Source organism: Peromyscus maniculatus, chromosome 7 (genome assembly GCF_049852395.1).
Source record: "Peromyscus maniculatus bairdii isolate BWxNUB_F1_BW_parent chromosome 7, HU_Pman_BW_mat_3.1, whole genome shotgun sequence".
NCBI classification, from domain to species: domain Eukaryota; kingdom Metazoa; phylum Chordata; class Mammalia; order Rodentia; family Cricetidae; genus Peromyscus; species Peromyscus maniculatus.
Genome location: NC_134858.1, coordinates 58,700,158 through 58,722,806, shown reverse-complemented (window position 1 = coordinate 58,722,806; position 22,649 = coordinate 58,700,158). Strand labels below are relative to the sequence as shown.

General features: G+C 52.9%; 1 protein-coding gene across 17 annotated transcripts in view; it reads right to left on the bottom strand.

Annotated features, from left to right (window-relative positions):
* The window catches only part of Tle3 (TLE family member 3, transcriptional corepressor), a 47,424-nt gene that overhangs the window by 9,541 nt on the left and 15,234 nt on the right, over positions 1-22,649 (bottom strand). For 3 of the 17 annotated variants that reach the window (XM_016003594.3, XM_016003598.3, XM_076576419.1), the window contains 8 exons: positions 16,590-16,652; positions 15,031-15,135; positions 7,656-7,860; positions 6,231-6,247; positions 2,206-2,325; positions 1,292-1,342; positions 681-833; positions 211-343 (listed from right to left, as the gene is read on the bottom strand). In XM_016003594.3, coding sequence (XP_015859080.1) covers positions 211-343; positions 681-833; positions 1,292-1,342; positions 2,206-2,325; positions 6,231-6,247; positions 7,656-7,860; positions 15,031-15,135; positions 16,590-16,652 — 847 coding nt within the window. Of the gene's footprint in view, positions 1-201; positions 344-680; positions 834-1,291; positions 1,343-2,205; positions 2,326-6,230; positions 6,248-7,655; positions 7,861-15,030; positions 15,136-16,589; positions 16,653-22,649 lie in introns of all 17 variants that reach the window. The other 14 variants (XM_016003601.3, XM_016003611.3, XM_076576420.1 and 11 more) reach the window with 7 other exon arrangements.

Below are 22,649 nucleotides of genomic sequence, written 5' to 3'. Positions count from 1 at the left end.
AGATCCTCATAAGCCCTGCTAGAGCGGTGTCCGAGGTCCACGCTTCTATTTCCTTAAACCTGATGTTGCAAATCACCAGGCAGACCTTCGAAGCCCCAGCTTAAACACACTCCTATGCTCCCGACCAACTGTTTGGTTCCAGCCTGGCCAAAGACCACCCTCCCTTCCCCAACCAGATCGACCGGGGTCCATGGTGCCTACCCATTATACCTATCGGGTCCATGCCTGGAGGTTTGCCCGGCATTGACCGGAGCCCCGGGGTGGTGCTGGTGCCTGGAGTTGGGGCATCATTCCTTGGCGTTGGTGTGTTGGATTTGAGCCCAGGTGTGGAAGATTTGTCATTCTGAGAAGGGAAGACAGAGACCAAGAGACGCCGTGAGGATTCCTTTCTCCCAAGGGCTGGGCAAAATGCCTAGCCCGCCCTGGTCCCACATGAAGCCAAGCATGGGTTGAACAGAAGTCCCTACTTGGCAGGGATGGTGGTGAAGGCTCTAACTTAAAGAGGCAGGGACCAAGGCTCGGATACATTCAGCAGTGAGAGGCTCAGCCTAATGACTTAGATGCAGCCAGTCCCAATGGCCACTTCTTCCCACACCCCAGCTCCCACCCTGTGAGCAGCACAGCTCAAGCTCTGGCCTCTGCACACCTCCCATTTGCCCCCTTCCCCACCCCCGACATACATGACCAAGGTCTTTTGTCTTGGAGGACGGTGTGCTACTGGAAGAAGCCACCGAGGCCGGGCTGGTGGGGGCGTCCTTCTTCAGGCCACGCGCTTTGTCCAGCCCATTTTCAGGAGGGGAGTGTGCTGGGCTCACCCGAGGCGTCGCTGGGTCCTGAAAACAGAAGTGTTACAGAGTTCTGAAGCTGCAAGCGGGTGTCCCTGCCCTGGCAACAGGAAGGCAGAGGACTTGGGTGGTAGGCAGTTAGCTCTGACCAACCTAGAGCCTGAGCCCTTCACCTCACAGGTGGGGTGAACAAGGGCCTGGAGCCCGGGCGGAGTGACCCGCTACAGGTCACATACAAGTCCAGAACACTAACTGGCAAGGTTGTAAATGGCCACCTGGAAAAAACGATGGGAACTGAAGACCACTGCTACTTGGGACCTTCCAGCACCCACATACCAGGCCGCCACACATCAAAGGCCCACCCTGCCCTCCTGCTTCCCTGATGCTCCAAGAACAGAGGTCCCATTGCCCTGCTCAGACGGCAGGAAGAACAGACCTTACCCACAGAGAATCTGTCCCAAAGCACCCCATCCAGGGGTCGCCCTACACCTGGGGCCTACCCTTACCTCGTTGGAGACGTCCACCACCAGGTCGTCACTCTTGTCACCGTCACTGTCCTGTGAGCCAAAGAGAAGCCGGGCGGCCAATCAGAGCCCACACCAACTCCGGATCTGCTCAAGCAACTTCACCCTAAAACCTCGCCCCCACCCCCACCGTCAAACCCCAGAGCCCAAGCTGTCTCCACTTCTGCACCCTCTGCCTTTCTGACCAGCAACCCAAGCAGGAACTGGCCTTCCTTCTGGGTCCTTCCTAGCTCAGCCTCTGGGGCTCTGGAATAAGCAGCCTCATTATCTCAGTCCTGAGCTTTCAAAGCCAGAACCTCCTTCCCAGCTGCTAGTCTGGCTGCCGTCATTCAGAAGGCAAGTCTCATCTTTGCACCCCCATCCCTCCGGGGCAGGAGACTAGCTTCACTTCACAGTGCGGCTGAGCTCTGTATAACATGGTCAGAGCCACAGGGCAGCCAGCAGGGCCAAAGGGGGCTTTGGTCCAAGCCCCTCTAGTCTCACATCTCACCCTTGTCCAGTCTGGCAATGGAGGACACATAGTCATGCCCCCACTGGGACTTCAAAGGTCAGGGTCATGCTAGCTGGTTGTTACATGACAGTGGCTGAGTGCCTGGGGTGTACCGGGAGGACTGTGAGGCGCAAACCCAGGGACACCAGGGAACTCTCTCTGAGCGTGGATGCAGCAGAAAACTGTCCACATGAGCCTTCAGCTCTCCCCAGAGCCCATGAAGGCTGGGACAATTCCCCTGTCCATTTCTCCCCCAATGTCTCACCTGACCACAGGACATGTATGAGCCTCCCCTTGGGCCCCATCCCACTGCCAGTCTCTAGACTCAGTATCCAACTACTAGAGTGGGGGCCACAGCCCAGCACACAGCCCTCTCCGATGATGCCACTGGCCAGCCCCTACATACGTATCGGCTCAGGCTGTCCTTCTCCTCTGCTTTCCGCTTCTTGGCTTCCATGTTGTAGTCTGCGGATCCCCGGTGCTTCTCGCTGGCCCGGAGGCTTTCTGAGGGTGACACTGAATTGTTCTGGAAGAAGAGGATCTCGGGGTCAGAACTCCATGCTGAATGTAATATTGCACACAGCCTCCCTGACTCAACAAGAGCAGATGACAGAGGGCCAGAAGAAGGAAGTGGGCAGACACCCTGTGTCTGCAGATCCGGTCCACCCAGGATACTCCCAGGGCACCTTGGGTCCCTGGGAGCTTCCCCAAACTATCTTCGTTTTTTTGGAAGCAAAGTGCTGCTTATCCAATAGTGAACCCTGCAGTGAGTGGGCTGTTTCCTGCTCTGACGCCAAGTCCCATGAGGGCAAGGGGCACCTGTCACTCAATTTACTCAAAGGAAAGAGGAGTCTTTTAAGACCTGAGCCACAGACAGGGGCAGGCATAGAACTTCCATTGTAAGTTCGGCAGGGCGCTGGGGCGGCCGACAAAGCACTAAGTATAAAAGAGCAACTTGGAGACCCTGCTCCTCCACAGCCAAGTCTCTATCAGGCAAACTGCAGAGAAACCAAGTCATGAAGACACAAAGCCTGCGGGACTCTTCCCTCGAAAAGACAGGACCCCCTCAGGGAGGGGACAAGTGTCCAAGTTAGACAGCAGGGGTCCTGTGTGGTTGCAGACCAAGCTATGGTCTCCAGCAGACGGCACCCTAGGGACATCCAGGGGCTTCACGCTGGGCAGAGCAATGAGAGTTCTCAGTTCTTCCTCCGCTACAGAGTAGGGACGAGAATCCTTAGGGACAAAAGGCCTGAGAAATAACAAAATCTGAGGCAGAGGTGCAGCAGGGAAGGCTGGAAATGGGGTGTCCTGAGGCTGTGCCCATGGAGGGGGAGCCTCTGGCAAGGGCTGTTTGCAGACCTTGAGGGCCTGGAGCCCCTCCAGGATACGTTCTAAGAACTCAGTGTATCCCTCCAGCACCATCCTGCCACGGCTCGAATGTGAAACGCCCCCCACAGGCTAATGTGTTAGAAGAACACTTGGTCCCAGCTGAGGGCACTGTTTGGAGAGGTCTTAGAACCTTCTGGATACAGAGTCTGGCTGGCAGACACAAGGCCATAGAGGATTATAGGCAAGTTCTGATCTACCTCAGACTCTTCCTAACTGTAAGCCACCTCACACCTCTGCTGCCCCAGCCACAAGCTGTTCCTGTAGCCATAATGGATCGTACCCTCTCAAAACCGTGAACCAAATAAATAGCCCTTCCTCATCCAGCCATTGTATCAAGTGATGAGCAAAGTAACTGATAGACCTCCCCACGCTCAGACTGACACCGATGTCAGGAGTGACGGAATGAATAAGACCTTCTCTGTCCCCCCAGGGCGGTCTAGGGAAGAGAGTGGTCACAAGTCCGCAGATGGAGGCAGGCTAAAGATGCATGGTGGAGTCACGTGGGAACACAGAGCGAGATCTGCTCACAAAGAAGGGCACTGAAGGCAAGTGGGGGTGATCTTCACTTCTCCTTCCCCCATTTTACTAGAGGCCAATGCTGGCCCGGGGACGGGGCTCACTGAGAGGGAACGGGGTGACCAGCAGGTGGATGGGTTTGGGGAACAGGGCGGAAGGGAGCCAGCCGCAGAACTTAATTTCCTTTCTTAAGCTGGCTTTCTGGGCAGCCCTTCCCTGCCAAGTTTCTGCCTGAAGCAAATTAAAATGGCAGAGTTATCAAGCCTTGAAGAAAAAAAATGGAGGTTATAATGGAACCGCAGCTCAACCTTCCCCGCAGCCTCGGAGCGGCGGCGATGCGCACACAGCCGCAATTCAATTAGTTGCTGCAAGCACAGGCAGAAAGGAGAGAGAGAAAAAAAAAATCACCATCATTTCATTTCCTCCGATGGTGGCGGCCACACCGTGCTAAGCAGAAATGCTTCCAGCCCCTCAGGCTGGCTGCCCCTGCGAGGGCGGGTGATGGAGAGGAGGGAGGGGACCGGGTGGCTGCTCGTGTTTCTCCTTGCGACCTAGTGCGAGAACAGGGAACTCTTTCTTCTCATGCAGTCAGGCTGAAAACCCTCGCCGCCGCTACCGGAGAGCCATGTCAGGCATTTAGCGGCATCGATCCAGCCCGCCTCTGGTTGGCAGGCAGCCAAAAAACTAAGTATTTTTTATTGCTTCAGCTAGGCAAGGAAATATGAATGAAGCTCCCTCTAATTGGACTCCAGACTAACCCCTCTGGGACAGCTTCCAGCCTGTCCACCCGGCCCCTCCCCTCTCTGACACAACCTTGTCCTTCCTGCCGGAGGCCTCGGCTGTTGACAACCTGTTTTCCTAAGGCTGATTATTTCAATCTCCACCATCCAACACCATGGCGGTGAGGACACGGTCCCCACCCCACCCCCTACGCACACTAGGACCCACTCTGAGCTGCCCAGCCCTAGGATGGCATGGGATTCATTCCAGTTCATTCTCCAGTCCCTGTGTTGGAGTCCGCCCAGATCAGATGCCAGGGAGCATTATGGGGCAAAGGACTGAGAGCCTGGGGTCTCTCCGAGTTTGTAGCAGAAAGCTTTCAATAGGGAACAAGGCCAAAAGCGAATAGGTACAAGGAGGAGGGTGTCGGGCTTCAACCACCCACTTCCTGGAGAAGGCTGGCCAAGTAAAGAGGCCTGTTAGAAGAGGTCTTCCTATCAAAGCCAAGAGGCTCTCTGAGCAAGGGAACTCCCATGGTATGCATAAGGTAACGGAGGACACTACCCAACATCTCATAAGGCTGAGACTGGATTGGGGGTGGGGGGAGCAGACACCACACGGATGGATGCACACATGATCCAGCCTTCTATGTAGGCAAACTGCCTCTCAAAAAAAAAAAAAAAAAAAGCCACTATTTAAGGATCAACACCAAAGCAATCAAAATGGATTTTCAGCTTTAATCATTCCTTTCTTCTGTGCCTAGCCATTCCTGAGCCCAAGCGGGGACCTGGATTTCTGAGCACGCAGGCAGGGCGAGAGGAGACAGCCGACTCCTACTAACAAGAGGTTTGAAAACAGTCTGGGTGGAGGCAGGGGTGGGAAAGGAAGGCAGGTCAGGGCGAGGGAGCTTCCTGAGGAGGCTGCTGCCTGGATGGCTAGTTAACGGTCTGACATTCCAAGTCCTACTTAACATGAGGTAATAACCAAAGCCATCCTAGCAGATTAGATGGTCCCGGATATGAGCATGGCGATGAGGAATAAAATAGCTTTGCTAATCGCTGGAGGATTTTTTTTTTTTTTTTATCCAGACTCCACTGCGCTTATTCAGAGGGCTTATTCACTTGAAACAGAACCTCGGAGCCTCAGTGTGATCAGAAAGATTTACAGCAAATCTCTGAGCTGGCAGACACGCAGGCGGCCTGGCCTTAATGCCTGCTTGCTAGCACTTTCTTAACGTGAGTAAAAGTGCAGAGCAGAGAGAAACCTCAGGCATCTGAAGGAAGGAGGATTCAGGATAATGCTGGGAGCAAGCATCCAGCCTACAGGGTGGATGAACCGTGGCTTAAGAGACATGGGAACACACCAGGATTTGGAGTCCTCGGCTCAGCCCAATGACTCCAAAAAGCCCCTTGGAAGATGCAAGGCTGAGGCCACCAGCTGACCACTTCTGTAAGGGGGAGTCAGAGCTCACTCAGGCAAGCGCCTACCACCTGGAGATCACAGGCTTCCCTAACAGAGGGTCGCTTTAACAGAGGACAGCAACTCCTACCCCAGCACGCATCTGTAATGGAGACACTGTCACCCCCACACCAGCCCTGAAGCCAGGTCTTCCAGCTTTGGGCACACAGAAACAAATGACTAAAAACCCCCAGCTGCCACTCACAGAGCAGAACGGGGAACTCGGGGGTTAGCTGTGGGCAGCACTGGCTACTTGCCAGGCCTCTAGTTCTAGGAACGAGCCCCCAGGCAGGCCCACCCTCCTCCCGTACCCACCCCCACACCAAGATCCAGAGCACCCACACTTACCGCGCTGGACTCTCTCTCTGTGGGGCGGGAAGATCAGGACAGGAGGAGGGTCAGGACCCCCAAGGAAACGGGAAAAACGGAAAAAAAAAAAAATCAGGTAAAAGGTCATTCTCAACTCAGCTAACCTGTGATTTGCTAAAGCCACCTCTCACTGGTTAGCCTGATGCTAGACCTGTCACCCAAGGACCTACCCTATGTCCCTGGGTGGCAGTTCTCAGTTTGGAAATCGCGCACCCCAATTCTAATCCCAGCAGTCCCCTCCCACCAGTCCCCAGAATGGCCTGCGAGGCCATCAGCCTCTTCTCCCCGACGTGTCTGAGGAACCTGGCTTGTAGGTCACTGAACTTTCTGGAATTACAAGCAGAAGCTGGGAAGGTTACTGCTTAAAAAAAACAAAACAAAACAAAAATTCAATGGAATTTAGGAGTGACTTTTACTGGTTAGTTTTCTTAACACCATTCTCCATTTCTTTGCCAAAATGCCCCCAAATGCTTAGGCCTCTGGTTACACCAGTCCAGCAAAGCAGCAGCTCCCATGGTCCTCTCCTCCTCTGCCCAAAGGGGACAAAACAGGTGGCCTCTGGTTCCTAGGACACAGCGTGGACTAGGGCTAGGACGGTGACTCCTCCCCCAAAGTCCCTGGGAGTTGGGAAGATGTTGGCCGTGTGGCCCAGTAAATACCTAAAAGCCAAACAAACGTCTAAGCTGGCGACTTTCTTAAGGGGCCGCATGGCGCCAGGTGCTTTTGAACTTGATGTCCTCCTGAGTCCTAACAGTGCTGTCCCCTGAAAGAGCCTCATCTTCCTACTCACCCCTCCGCTGGAGTATTGCTGAGACCTGCACTTTAAGATGCTCCACTCACTAGCCTGAGGCAGGGTCCCAAATACCCAGGGCTGGACCCTGAACTCACTACACAGCTGAGAATTACCATAAACTTCTGCATGCTGCCTCCACCTCCCAGTGCTGGGTTTACAGCCATGCGCTTCCACCCCTAGTTTTTAGGGTGCCGAGGAATGAACTCAGGGCTCGGGCCCTGCTGGGCAAGTACCCTACCCACTGAGCAACACTCCCAGCAGTGCTTGAGTGCTAACTGTGTGCCTCTTTTAAGGCCTCTGCACTGCTAGGAACTTCACAAGACAGAGGAAGACAGCGACATACGTCGACACTGGGGCCCCGACTCAAGTGCTTCTGGAAACAAAGGCCCCCATCCAATCACCAAAGCATCCAGAAGGACATGCTAGGCTGGCCCTAAAGAACAGGCAGGGTGCTATTGGGAAGATGGGGGCTGTTCTGGATAAATTAAGACTGCCTTCCAGGGCGGGTCATCTAACTCTAGACACTAGGTGACAGCGCCTGCCATGTCCATGTGCAGTGTGTTGCCCAGCCCCAGCCCACCCTGCCCCCACCAGCCCACCCAGAGCCACACCTCTGTGATCCAGTTCATGGTGGTTCTTCTCATCCTTCACCGCCAAGTGGGCTTGGCTGCCCAGGGCACCAAGGGCCAGCAGCCCGGAGCTGCTTCCTGTCACTGGGGGGATCCCAGGAGGTTGGAGGCCTGACGGGTGGGGCGGCAGCTGGACCGGGGGACCATGCGTGGCATGGGAGAGGTGCTGTGCCTGGAGTTGTTGCTGCTGCAATGAAGTTGGTGGTAAGCCATGACAGGTCAGGCAGGGCAGAGGATGGGTCACCTCTGCCCCTCCCTCTCGCTCCTCCACTGATAAGCGACAGGGAAACTTGCGCCCCCCCCCTCCACCCCCCAGCCCCCACACTTGCCCCCTCAGCCCACATGCTCATCTTGCCAAACAAAATCTGTTAATGGACTGCAACGTAGAAGATTTATGTCTTCCATCGTCATCCCCCAGCTCCAGTTTCAGGACAGTTTCCCATGCCCGTTTCCAAGCCCAAGATAAATAATGCATGCATTTAAAACCCACACGGTCACTAGGGCTTCCTTTCAATTGAGAGGAATCCATTTTTAAGCTCATAGCTCATGCATACATGCCTTTTAACATCAGCAGCCAGCGCCTCCCACCCACAGCTGGAACCTGGGCAACGCCTCTGTGATTCTGAAGAGGCCCAAAGGCTCGGGGAGTGGGGGCAGGGTAGGCCAGAGCAGAGAAGTACCAGGGCTGGTGAAATGAGAGCTGCTGTCCTCGGCCATCAGAGGAGAGAACACAGAACCACAGACCCGGGAAGAGCAGAGCCTTTGAAACCAGATAGGTCAGGAGCCACGTCCCGGTTCTGGTGCTTACTCTCTGCATGGCTGGGGCAGGGAATCAACTCCCTGAGCCTCAAATTTCTTCCTCTGCAAAAGCAGGGGAGGCAGCGCCTATTGCAGGGGGCTACGGTAGGGTAATGGGGGCTTGGGCACGCGGCCACTGCCCAGTGGGCTTCATGGCAGTCCCCGGCACTTCCACAGGGCTCTCCCACTGTTCTAACCACCTCTGCATTCCCAGCCCCACACAACAACTGCCATTTTCTCATTCCTCACCACACCTAACCCCGGGACTCTGAGGTCTGACCCCTCTTCCCACTGCCAGTCTCAAGGCTCCCCATCTCATTTTGCCCCCAAGCCCAAGCTCCTAGCTCAGAGGCTTCCATGCTCCCCCAGCAGCCAAGACAGAATGCTCCCTTATTCATGAGACTATGCCAAGAACCACTGGCATTGGGGGACAGGTTATATGGTTTCAAGCATTTCTCAGAGATGGAACTATTTCTTGGGACTGGCTGGGGCCTTGGGCATGCTTGTCCTCACCCATGCACACATCATTCTTCTTGACTAAGGCCACCTGCATGTGCATATAAATCCCTGGGCATTATCCAGATAGATCCCGTGATTCTGACAGTCACCCAGTTGGGAAAGGGTTCTGCCCATTTTACAGACACCAAACTGATGGACCCAGGGGCACTGGAGTGGGCAGCCCAAGTCCCATGAGTCCTAAATGGGATTTGAACTCTTTATCTGTCAACCACTAACATCATCTACAGAGCGTTCCAAAGAACTTCAAAGCAAGAGGGAGGAGGTAAGGGAGATACATGGCAATGACGTAATAAGCCAAGCCGTCGCACCTGGCTGAGGGAGTGTGTACCTGTCCCTGTGAAACGGCAGTTCTCAAAGTCAGCAGGGCCCGGGGAATCCTTACAGATGTTTGCTCAAGGATGAAAAGCTTCCATGTTCCCCACAAACTGCTGACCTAGCCTACCTCCAAGTCAAGCCTGCTCTGGCCGCCTTACACTTCTGGCCCCAGAGGCTCCATTCCTTAGCTCTATTTGTAGGATTGGGCACCCACAGACATTGCCCTGAACCCCAGAGGACCTGAGATGACCCCCCCACTGCTAGGCACCTGTGCAAGCATTTGGTGGCCACTGGCCTTAAGAGTGAGTGATGTGACTCCAGGTCTGCTAGCGACACAGCGGACCCTTAGGGAGCTCTTGGAACAGACTCACAGGTGTGCCAGGCAGACCGCCAGCCCTCTCGGTAAGACTGAACTCTGACAGGAGCTAAACACAGCTTCCCCCACCTTCCCTTTTAAAGAAAATGAATTTTCAGGATCTTTACAAAAATAACACATACTCATGGTAAAAAAAAAAAAAAATGGCTTTTAAGATTTAAAAGTTTTTTTCTTTTTAAGTTCCCCATTCATCCTGCTCTCCCAAGCCACCGTCAGCTTGTCTGGAATCCAGATTTTTCAGATCTACAGCTTTCCATGTGATTCTCCACACACGAGCCCTTGCTGACCATACTGTTATATGACCCGATTTAAAAAGTGTTCTGAGAAAAAAAAACCAAAAAAAAAAAAAAAAAACAACAAAAAACCTAATGCCTTTCCTTTTGGATGACTATTTAGTATTCCATGGTATGGCTGGACCACACATTATCTTTATCGAGATAACGTTACAAAGACTCTCCACTGGGGCCCCGTTGGTTTTAAACCTCTTGTTGGGAAGTCCTGTAATTCTGCTGGTGATAATTACTTAACAAAACCCCAGAAAGCAAGGACTTGAGTACATAATCCACAATGCACAATGCAGAACTAGTAAAACAAGATGCCTTAAAGAGACAAAAGGGGGCGTGGCCGGCCACAGACATGCAAGACTGTGTAGATTAATCGAAGACCGTGGGTCTTCCAAAGATGCGTCCGAACACCGGGACTCTCCTCCTTCCCAGTAAGGTCTCTTCTCCTACTCCACTCTGCCCAGTCAAAACAGACTGCCTTCTCACTCTTCTGGTCAGAGGAAATGTCCTTTTCCAGTTTGGAGAACTCAGATCCTGGGTTCAGGCGGAGCAGCTGGAGGTGGATTGCCAGCTCCATCTATCAGCGATGAGTCCCTGGACAAGCCATTGGACCTCTCTGGGCCCCGTTTTCTTACAAAATGGACACCAGAGTGAAGCTCACCCCTGGGTTGTGCAGAACTCACATTATTCCATGGAAAAGCAACATTGGAGTGCAAGCAACCTTCGCAAAGAGGTACAACCATCACTGTCACCTTTAAGCAACTTAGGAGCTTCAGGAAGACTGGGCTGTCGCATTATCCATCCAGCACCTCCACCAGTCCTGGCACATCCCTCTACCCACATTCTGGGTACGGGGAATGTTGGAGAAGGTGAGCAGCAGAGAGGTAGGGAAACAGTCAGCAGAGAGCCTTATCCAAAGGTGGCTGATGCAGCCTTGGAGGCCCAGTGAGAGGAAGCTGGAACAGCAGTGTCGGCGGGGCAGACAATATCCACAGATAAATCTCCAGCAGAAACTCCCAACAAAAGATGGCAGCTCCTCAGATGAGACCATGGTGTCCCTCGGTGTCTCAGCAAGGAGCATCCTCTGCAACCAAGTCAAGAAGAGCAGCTGGCTCTGGACAGCCACAAACACCCCACGGTCTCCTCGGGGTGGTCTGATGGTACCATGGGGCTGGCCCAGAAGACTGCAGACAGTGACGGAAGAGCCAAGCTGTAAGTTCTGCCACAAGGTAGGAATGGATGCATGTGGATGGCAGCGCTCTCTGGGTGAAGGGTCTGCCAGCAGTGGTCTTGGTGACAATACACAGTGAAGCCAAGTTTTCTCCTTGGTGGGGCCAGGAACAGCTGGCAATGATCTGACTCTTAGGTAGGTAGAAGCACGACCAGTCACTTCCCTGGGCAGGCAAGCAGGATGCAGCCACCCTCAGGCTGTGTCTATCCTTTGTATCCTGTCCTCCAGCTTCAAAGCACAAAGTACTCAAAAATACCGGTTTAGTCTGAGTGAGAGGGTCACGCGGCTTTCAGCTGAAGCTTTCTCAATGGTCGAGAAATGTCATCAATGGCGAGGTCTGAGGCCACCTGCCTCCACTTTTTACTGTTCTTCCTAATACTGGCACTTCTCCATTGTGAGAAGAAAGGAAGTGAGTGATTCGACCTTCCGCCCTTAACCCCCAGAGGGCTGAGAAACACAGAACCAAGCACACTCCTGAACATCCACTTCTCCATCCTTGACACATCAGAGCTCATGTCCCCGCGGTGGTTCCTGGACACTCCATCCCTGAGTGCCTAGTGCCCATGGTCTGGGATTGGCAGGTGTGGCTGGAAGCAGAGGCTGCTGGGAGATCTTGCTTGAAGAGCATGTGTAACCGGATTACACACCTCACGCTTCATGCTTCTGCTAGCTGATTAGATGCTTCGGTTGTGAGGTTCATAATTTGAGTTAAACTTAGGGGAGTTGTCTAACCGCTTCAATTCCAGAGCCAAACAGGCCGAGAGCTGCACCAGAGGAAGCAGAGAGGGTCCAGATAACAGGATTCCTCTCTACCCCTGAGGATGAGGAAGAGCAGGTCTTGCACCCAGCTCAGTGGGTACCCAAGGCTCCCCACAGCATTAGAGCTTTTGGGCTTGGCGGTAGTTTTTAAAGGTCACAAGGATCTTTGCTATCCCCACTTCAGAGACAGGGGACAGCCATGAAGGCCAACTAACTCATCCACTATGCAGCAGCAGTCTGAGCCAGGATTCCTAACTCGGCATTCCTCTGCTTCACCTCAGCCTCTGGGTTCACAGAAGCTGGTGCTAAGGCAGCCTCTCCACCATTCTGTCCCTTCTAAACTTCCACCACCTGAGTCCTGCTCAGCCTGTCACCTCACTGTCACCTCCTGGAGTGAAGACAGACAGGAAGCCCTGGGACGGCTTCACAGACCTTGCATAGTCTGGGACAAGCTACAACTCCAAACTCCCTCCTCCTCTTAAGAAAAATATCAAGTCAACATTTCACATACATCCCCTAAATAATTCTCTCGGCGGTCCAGACCAAGCAGCCCACCACCTCCGGTGCCAAGGCCTCGGGTCCACCACAGAACCTTGCATGAAGCAAGTTCTGGAAGAGACTCCATCTCTAGGCCCACCTTCCCCAAGGGGATTTGAATGCCCTAGGGACCAAATGGGAGCTGAGGAAGGTTTGGCCAGCAGCCAAAGTCCCTTCACCTGTCCGTCCTTTCTGCTCTCCACACATACCTTCTGAATCTTGGGTGTGTCCTGTCAGATCTTAGAGGAAGACCCCTGGGAGACCGCAACCCTGGGATACGCTTCTGGCTGCATCCATGCTCCAGATATTGCTAGAAACCCAGCTAAATGAGGACTTCAGACTCCAACTCCGTGCCAGGAGGCCACGATCAGCTGACTGGAGCCAGGTGCGCCACTAGAGACCGTCCTAGTCCTTTCTACGTGAGGCAATCTCAGACTGGAGGCATGCCCCTGCCCGGGTCCTTATCTTAGCAGGGTGGCTCCCTTCTAAGGAGGAAAGAAACAAGCCCTCGCTGGAGGGCAGTCAAGCACAGCTCCCCAGTACCGGCTTGCCCCAGCTGTTGGCAATTCCTGCCTCGCGAGGCTCTGTCAGGCGCGTAGCGATTAGCCGGCTGCCTGCCTAATGACAGGGCGATGGCCGCATTCACTCGGAGCCCAAGAAGCAATTACCTTGAAAATGGGGGTCACAGGCCCCACTCGTGGGCTTTAATTGAATTCCAATATCTGCCTAGGGCTGCCTTGACCTAACTTGTAGCTTCCTAAACGCTACTTAAAGGAACTGGAGCCAATCCAATGGTGCTGCTTCCCAATTTTACTATTTTCTTTATATATATATATATATATATATATATATATATATATATATATATATATATAAAGGTATTTTCATATGTGGATTTTAATTCCAAAGAGGGAGGGAGAGGGGAAGGAAGTCGACTGTAACCCCTAGAGACTGGTGGAAGAACTCGCCCTGGAGACCCTGAGGAGAGGACTGGAAGGGAATGAGGAACAGGAGTTGGACGAGAGAGACTTCTGAAGACATCCGGGGGCTTATCCCACCTACACTCCCTGTACCACCCCTGCAGGACCCAGACCGTGCACAGGGATGCTTGAGGCAGGCAGAAAGAGCCAGCTCTCAGGCTGGCTTGATGGCTAAATCTCTGTGAAATAACGGCATTGGACCAGGCCAGTGGTTTACAACCAGAGGCCCTTTTGTCCATCTGGAGACATTTTGGGTGCATAAGGGTGTGTGTGTGTGTGTGTGTGTGTGTGTGTGTGTGTGTGTGTGTGTGTGTGTGTGTATGGCGGGGGAGGGGTTGCTATCACACTCAGGGGGTACAGAGCAAGGTTGCTGCTGAGTATCGAAAAATGCACAGGGCAACAAAGAATTCTCAGGTTCGAAATTTCAACCCAGACCATGGGTTCTGTGTTCCAGTAAATTACACCCCACCCCACCTCCACATCCTTCTCAGTAAAAGGGGGACTTTTGGGAAGAAGGGGTTCAGAGGTAGTGGGAAGACACAAGTAGACATCGGGGGAGGGGCAGTGAGGTGATTCAGCGGGTGAAAGCGCCTCCAGTCAAACCTGACAACCGGAGTTTGATTATGGGGTCCCACACAGTGGAAGGAGAGAAGTGGCTCCTGTGTATCATCCTTCGACAGCCAACACACATGCTGTGACACGTAGGACCACACACGAGTTCAATGACAAATGTAAAAGAATACTTTCGTACGTATAGTGTAGTTTGATCCTGTTCACCCCACTACGTACGATGAAATTACCAGAGAATAAACTTTCTAAAGTATTTCTGAACCCTGGACTAGATGATCACAGAAGATACTTCAAGCTTTAAAGTATCATGGCTTCTCTCCCTAGGGTGCTGCTTCCCAGCACCAAGCCTCTTGGCTCTTCCCACACAGCAGGCAGGGTTGACTTTCCCCTCAGCACCGCCAAGAAGCAAAGCATGCTTAAGCCCTCCTCAGTCCCCAGCAGCTCCCACAGGAACTAACAACACCCAGGAGGAACCCATTGAACCGCCTCTGCCAAAGGCCTCATCCAGGTTCCACCCAGGTGTACAGCAGATATTCAAAAGGACGTCTGAAGAGTGCTCAGCCATGCAGCCCAGCGCATGGAGCAGCAAGACCCCAACCCCAAGACTGTCACAGCACCGTGCACATAAATAAACAGCAGAGATGGTTCTGACCCCAGGAAGCCAAAGAAGGGCAGCCCAGCCTTGGGGAGCGGGGAGGGGAGGCCGCAGCCAGGCACTGATCAGTACCTTCTGCAAGTCAGAGGCACGAGATGCCAGGGGATGTGGAAGCTAATGACATTATAGGTAGACTCGAGATGTGTCTGGGATTTCTTTAGGTTGGGGACTAGGAGATAATGGTGAAGCCACTGTGAAAAGAGCCCAACGGATCCAAGCCCTCAGCTGCCGAGGGAAGCTGTGGGTCATGGGGCTGCCATTCTTTGAGAGCACCTAAGGTCAGAGTCCATCTCTGGTCATGGTAAATGAGAGGAATAAAAGGGCTATACACACGGTGAGAGGCAGATTGGGGAGTCCACGTACCCCGATGATGGCGTTCAGCTCCGTCATGGTGACTTGCTTGGCGCGTTCCACTGCCTGCGCCACTTGCTGCTGATGCTGGGGGGAAATAAAGTATCATCAGGTGTGGCCCTCTTCAATGTCCTCCCCATCACTGGGCACCGGGAGCCTCTAGGACCCTTTCCCAGAGAAGACAGAAAGAGACCCACTCAACAGGCCCAGGATGCGTCACTTTCCTCTATCAGTCTTTTCTATGAGAATGTAGGGCTTTCTAAGGAAAACAGACATGAGTACCACAGATGGCTACTGGTCCACGACCTCCTCAACCTCACATACAGGGAAACCTTGATTCTATGCAATATGAACATCAGCTGCATGTTACATATTGGAGGGATTATTTTCTAGGCATGGTACCATTACTGTAATCACACGGGACATCCAATTTCAGGACTTGCACCTGTAGTGGCTAGTGGTGACTGAAACAGAACATGGGGGATTTACATTCAAAGGCCTGAGAAGAGACGTGAGTCTGATCTTTGGCTACCAAAAGGGAAAGCCAAGAGTCTAGCTAGAAAAATGAAGAGAAAATGCCTGAAGAAACTCTAACAGGGTCTCAGGACTTCTGAAGGCAATGGTGTGCTGGGGTGGACTCGAAATTCTAACCAATACTCCACCCTGGTGTGGGGAGGCTATGGGAAACCTTTGTACTTTCCGCTCAAGCTTGCCAAACCTAAATCTGTTCTCGAAAAACTAAAGTCTATTATTAAAAATTAAGTTCCACACATTCCCTAGAGCCCTGAGGTAGCACCAGCCACACACAATGTCACCTCCCTTACTGGGGACCCAAGGCACCGCCATAGCTAATTCTTCTATTTATTTAGTCAGAACCTGGTCACCATCTCAGATTCAGAACTCCACCAGGGAGCTAATACAGTCCCAGCTACCAAGGGGAATGGAGGGTGGATCCTGGCCCTGCTTGTGCTGGGATCAGACAGGACAGAAACGGGTCAGGGAGGTCAACCTACCAGTCTTCCCCATACCTCTGGAGCCTCTTTGGAGATCCTTCCCTCACAAGGCTCCAGAGTCCAGCCTTGCCTCCAGTAGGGGTTCTCAAGGGTCAAGTGACAAGACTTGCATGTCATTCCTCTGGAGAGGGTACTTTGCACCTGGGGAGCCAGCACCCCACACAGGGTCTGACCTTTGCCACCACCAACCAACCAGCCCTACTGGAACCAGGCACAGGAACTATTCCCAGGAAAGCAGAGGCCAGTGAGGATGTGCGGGTAGGACATTGGTCATAGTGCCCATCACTGCTGCAGATGAAGACCAAGACCCTCCTCTTTGGACTCAGGTGTGGCAGAGGACCATTCTCCCATTGAAAAAGGAGCACATGATCCCTGTGATGTGACCCCGCCCCCTGATGGGCTGGAGAAGGCTTGTTAATCTTATCAGCTGGATCAGTATGATAGACAGGGCTGAGTTCGGGATGTAGGGAGACCTGGCCACACTGTGCTGCCCTGGGCAGAGGAGGAGGAAACAGAAGAAGGTCTTACCTCTTGGGACAGGAAAGGCATGATCTGGGCTAAAATTGTGTTCAGTCTCTTTGCAATCTCTGTCTGCAAAGGAAACAGAGACCACAAATGAATCAAGTCACTGAAACAGACAAGTCAAAGTAGTATGTGTCACACACACACACACACACACACACACACACACACACACACACACACACACATTCCTGCCCACTGCAGCCCTTACAATGGGCTCCATGATCACATTTTAGAACGCTCCCAGTTCATAGAGGAGGTAGCCTATGCTAGGTGGGTCACAAGGGACAACCTCTATGGAGAATCCCTACTATATCAAAACAAAAACCATTCCACATTCCAGAAAACACATGACAAAACTGATTATCTAGTGTTGAAAGAACCACTCTGCCCAATGACGCTCCAAACTGGAGAGGAAAAGGCACGAGAGCCCCTGGGCATCACGGAGTGAAAGGCTCTCCCAGAACCAGCCTCACATGTGGTGGTACGTGGGGCTCCCTCATCTTCTGCTTCCACCATCCTTCTAACCCTTGCAAACAGTCAGAAAACACAGCAGTAAGTCTTCAGTTCTCACGGCCTAGTCTAAGAATGGAACCCAGTGGTTCCTTATACCCTCATACGGGCTGGTCACAGAACAGCAGATTACTTCTCTGTCCCCCCCAGCCTCCCAGCAAAGCCCATGTTTAGAATACCAAGCGCTTCCCGCCGGACTATGTGTGACTCAGATCTCAGATCAAGAGTGCTGCTAAATGGTTAACTGAGCCCGACAGGAAGGCCTGGGACGCTGACAGACGACTCTTGGAATTGGCTTTCTTATCTTGTCTGAATCCTGAGCAGCCAGGACTAAGGTCTCAGAGCAGCCTTCAAAGCTTTCATCAGCACGCAGCGATCTTTCAGACAAAACCATGACAACAGCCTTTTAAAATCCTGTGATCATCTGCATGTCAGATGATTCTGCATGCGAAATCTAGTGTGCCTCAGTTAAACAATGCCCTCTGAAGCCTCACCAACAGAAGCTGGCCTTGGGGAATTCCTGGGGCCAGCTCCCTTTCCACCTCTGGGCACTAAAAAAAAAAAAAAGTCTCCGGTTTGTGGAGAGAACAGAACCTGACAAGAGCCTAATGGGCTTTGGCAGCCCTGTGTCCTATGACTACAAGGGCCAGGCAATCTGACCCAGAGAACCTGTCCACCATAGTGCACATTCCTGGGTGTAGATAGGGTCATGATGGAACACTTGGGTCTCCTCAGGAATAGGGCCAGATGTCCCAGCAGGCACTGCTCCGGACATTTGTAGAACAATTCTTTACTGTGAAGGCCTGTCCTTCAGACTCCAGACCAACTGCATTAGTATGATCCCCAATTTCCAAGCTTTCTTGGGTAGGGGCAAGTAGCATTCCAGATGAGAGCTGGTGGGACCCACATTTGCACAATGGTGGCAGAGAGCAATAAGGACTCCACACACCAAGGTTTCTCAACCTGGCTGGTCATAAATTGTTCATTCCACTGGGCTGTTTTGTATATTGCAAGAGTCTTAACTGCAGCTTGACTCTGGCCTCTTTCCAGGGATGTCTGCCATTCATGCCACAATGACCCTTGGAGGGTCACTTTGTATAGCCTCAATTAGACCACATAAACAGGAAGAAGCATACCCCCCAACCGGGGCCCTTCTCATTTGCTCTTCATCCACAATGAGTAGGGAAGGGAGATGAAATACAGGTGAGAGCCAGAGTTCTAAAATCAACGAGCTAGCCTGGTTCTCACTCTTAACCAACAGAGAAGGAATTTGCTCATGTCCTATGTGCTAGTGAAGGATGGGAGGACCTATCAAGAGCAAACAGCAGCCCAGCTGCTGAGGCGGCGCACCGGCCCAAGGACTCTTGCCTCAAACACCCAGGGTGGCAATGACGGGAAAACAGTACACGCTCAATAAATCTGTGGGTCTGGAAAACAGTCCGCACTCAATAAATAACCTGGCCAAAGAGTAACATTACTAGTATTTATTCTCTTTCCTAGTGTGTCTGTGTGGTACATGCACGCTGTCTGTGCATGTGCAGGTCAGAGCCTGACATCAGTGTCTTTCTCTTTACCTTCCATCTTATGTCTTGAGACAGATCTCTTACTGAATCTGGAGCTCTCCACTTCAGCTAGGCTGGCAAGCCAATGAGCTCCTCGGATCCTCCTGACTCTGCAAACCCTAGTCCTGGGCATTAGTGACCGAGCCATCTCCCTAGCCCCCCCCCCTCTCCTGTGTGTGTGTGTGTGTGTGTGTGTGTGTGTAGACTTCATGTTGTAGAGTGTCTGTGGTGGGCAAAGTGTTGACAGACCAGTGGAAGGGGGGTGGGGGTGGGCAGTGGCTCAAGCTCTTTACCAACAGGGTGAAAGTATACGCCTAGCCAGGCCAACCACAAGCCAGTTCCCTGGCTCTCTCATTGCCCCATCAATTCCCCACGTACACAGGCAGGAAGGCAGAGGCCGACTCTGACCCCTGCCAGCCATTTGACCCACTAGAGCTCACAATGGTTTCAGAACTTACATCCTCTAAAGCAGGTTAAGGGTCAGGGTCTTGGCCATTAGAGAAAATTAAACGGAGTTGGCCTTCCTCTTCTCCACACCTGTAGCAAGCATGTGATCACCAGTTTCCTACAGGAAACTTCTCACACCTTGCCAGGTCCAAAGCCCAGTCTCCTGTCGTTAAGAAAAGGGATCCGGGGCTAGAGAGATGGCTCAGTGGTTAAGAGTACCAGCTTCCAGAGGACCTGGGTTCAATCCGCAGCACTCAAATGGCAGCTCACAACTGTCTGTAACTCCAGTTCCAGGAGATCCAACACCCTCACACAGACACACATGCAGGCAAAACACCAATGCACATGCAATAAAATTTTAAGAAGTGGGGGGAGGGAATCCCCTGGGATTTTGCACAGCCATGTTCAAGCCAAGGCCTGGAATCCTGGCCACCAAGTGACCAAAGCTGAATCGCTCAGAAGCCCTGTGGGTGGCTGAAACTAAGCTGTCACTCCATGTCACTGGGCCTCCTATTCCATCCATCTTCCACAAACACTGACTAAGCTCTTTATAGGACAACTCCAGAGACAAGAACCTCTAGAGGCCTGTGGTACTGACACCCAAGCTCAAGCATGATAGAGAGGCTGCTGGCTGGCAGGAAGGATTGAGACAAGTCACCAGGAGCACTGGGGGGGGGCGTGGCATGCATCTGGAATACACCTGAAGAACTTGTATAACCACCAGGCTTCCCAGTCTGGGGCTTGCGTTTGCTTCCATTTTCCTGTCCTGCCTCACCGCGCACGAGCAGTCGGCTACTACGCCTTTCTTTGCTCTCCACAGAGAAGCACAGACTCGGCCTTCCCCATCTTGTACCCAGGCTGTGCGGTACTCCAACGAGCCCAGAGATGGGTATAAAAGCTATTGACCAATTTTTTGGGAGGGTCCATGTTATAGCGCAGTGGTTCTCAACCTGTGGGTCACGACCCCCTGGGGGGGGGGATAGGAACAACCCTTTCACAGGGGTCACATATCAGAAATCCTGCGTATCAGATCTTTACATTATGATTCACAACAGTAGCAAAATTACACCTATCAGGTGGCAATGAAGATAATTTTACAGTTGGGGGGTCACAACATGAAGAACCGTATTAAAGGGTCGCGGCGTTAGGGAGTTGAGAACCGTGTGCTGGAGGAAGGGGAACGAGCTGCCCAGACAGAACCACTCTTGAGTAACAGGGAAACACTGACCAAGCCGACTGCCACCAGCACGCTGTGTACATGTCAACTGTCACAGCCCCGCCGGAAGGCACCTACCAACAACTTCTATTTTCCAGATGGGGAAACTGACACGCAGCAATTAAGCTACTCCACTAAATGACTTCCGGCCAGGAAGCCAAATTTCAGTAGGCTGAGACAGCTCAGAGAAATGTTTTTGAAAGAAAATCGACCGTCGAGGCTAATGATTGACAGCATTTCTGATTACCACAGCTGTCCAAACAGCATTTGATCCAACTCAAACAACCTCTAAGCACTCGCTCCAAAAAAAAAAGGGGGACAAGAATCTAGACGTGTGATTTCAACAATTAGGGCAGGTCACACACCACAAGCTGGAGCTAGAGTGTGGGCTAGAAAACCCCCGGCGCTCAGGCACAATCTGTTACCAGCGTGGCAGCTGGGGTCCGGCCAGCCCGACCCATCCTGCCCACCTCCTGGGAACACAAGGCATCTATCTCTGCCTGGGAGCCACATCTTCAGACGCACCTGCGAGGTGGCGGGAGGGGAGGCTGGCTTGCTTTGAACATTCTAGTGAGAGGTGTCTGGGGAGGCTGCTCTGGCCTTTCAAGGTGCTTTTTATGTACGGTTCAAAGGTGGCGGCGCTGCCCGTGGAAAGACACTGTTACTAATCTCTGAGACACAGACAGACGCAGTCAGGGAAGGCAGGGCCTGGGTCCCTTTCAGAGTCTGCGCTACCAACTGGGCGCTGGGGAGGAACATCTGCCCGAGTCTCTGTTGAGATTGTTAGGCAAATAAACGACAGAGAACAAGATAGTGGGGGGCAAGTGTAATTTCCCAAAGAGCAAGCTGTTCCCGACGCCTTTGGAGCGCCTGTTTGACGCTGCTCTCCTTTATTAAAGCAAGACCTCTGGACGTCTGGCCGAAAGCTGAGGATCCTTGAACACCCTGTAAGTGCGTGTCTGGAAGAGCGGTCTGCTACTGCATCTGCTCCAACGTCAGACCATCCCTGACCCTTGATCTACGACACTGAGTTAAGGAGAGGAGGGGGTCAACGCTTGGTCCTCACCCCCAGCCCTCACGAGCTGCAGCAGCTGGCCTCCAGCGCGACCACGGCAGTCTTTGGCCCGTTTGCCTCCTCTAACTGACCACGCTAGACACAGTGCACAGTGTCTCTGACACTCACTCCACTGGACTGCCTCACTGCTAGTTAGCTGTAAACTGCCTGCTCACCCGAACCGGCCAGACAAGACACAAGGTGCGGGGAGAGACCCGCCATGTTAAGGAGCACCAGAACCTCTAAAGCTGGAAGAAATGGCCCCGCATCTACTCCCGGATGTCTCCAACCAGTTTAGGCAAACCACTTCTCTTCTCCAGGCTTTCATTTTACCTGGGAAAGGCAAGGGCAGACCAGGCGGCTCCTTTAGGTCCCGGGGGGGCCAGAGTCAGACTTTAGAGCGCCACACGCTTCTGAATGGCCTGACTTGCTGTGTGACCCCCAACTTCCCACCTCCTCAGACAGCTCGGCGAAACAGAGCGCCACATAGATGCCTAAATGAAAGAGCAGTGGGGGCTGGACCAGGCCACACCCTGACAGCTGGATGAGTGAGTACTGGGCAGTGGGCGGGCCGCTGTGGTGCTGGCTAGGGCTGGGCCCTGGCGTCCTATCTTCCCAGGAGCTTTTCATTCTGTCCAACACTCCCACTGCATACAACTGCCCTAGAGGCTTAAGCAAGACAAACACGATGGCCAGTATGATCAACCTGACAGGCTCTGGGATCCCCTAGGAGACAAACCTCTGCACATGCCAGTGAGCGACTCTGGGTGGGGATGAGGCGGTAGAAAGGCTGAGCCTACATGCAGGCCGGCCTATGCTATCCCGTGAGCTGGGGTCCTGAACTATGGCAAGAGGGGAAAGCAAGCAGGGCCCAGCACTCGCTTTCCTGTTGCAGAAGGAATAGGACCAGATGCCCCCTGCCGCGGTGCCCCACCCCCCACGACCAACTGTACCCTCATTCTATGAATCAAGATAAACCCTTCCTTCCGTAACTGGCTTCATGCGCATGCATGCTGTATGCACGTTTGTGTGTAGGCACGTGCATGTGTACATGCAGGCCAGAGGTCAACTTGGAGGTGTCTTCCCTGATCATTCACCTGATTTTTTGAGACAGGGTCTCTCTCACTGAACCTTGAACTCATCAATTTGGTCACGCCGGCTGGCCAGTGAACTTCAGGGGGTCAGCCTGTCTCTGTCCCTTTCCCCCAGCTGGAACCACAGAAGCGCTTTGGCAGGTGTTGGGATCCGAACTCAGGTCCTCATGTCTGTAGAGC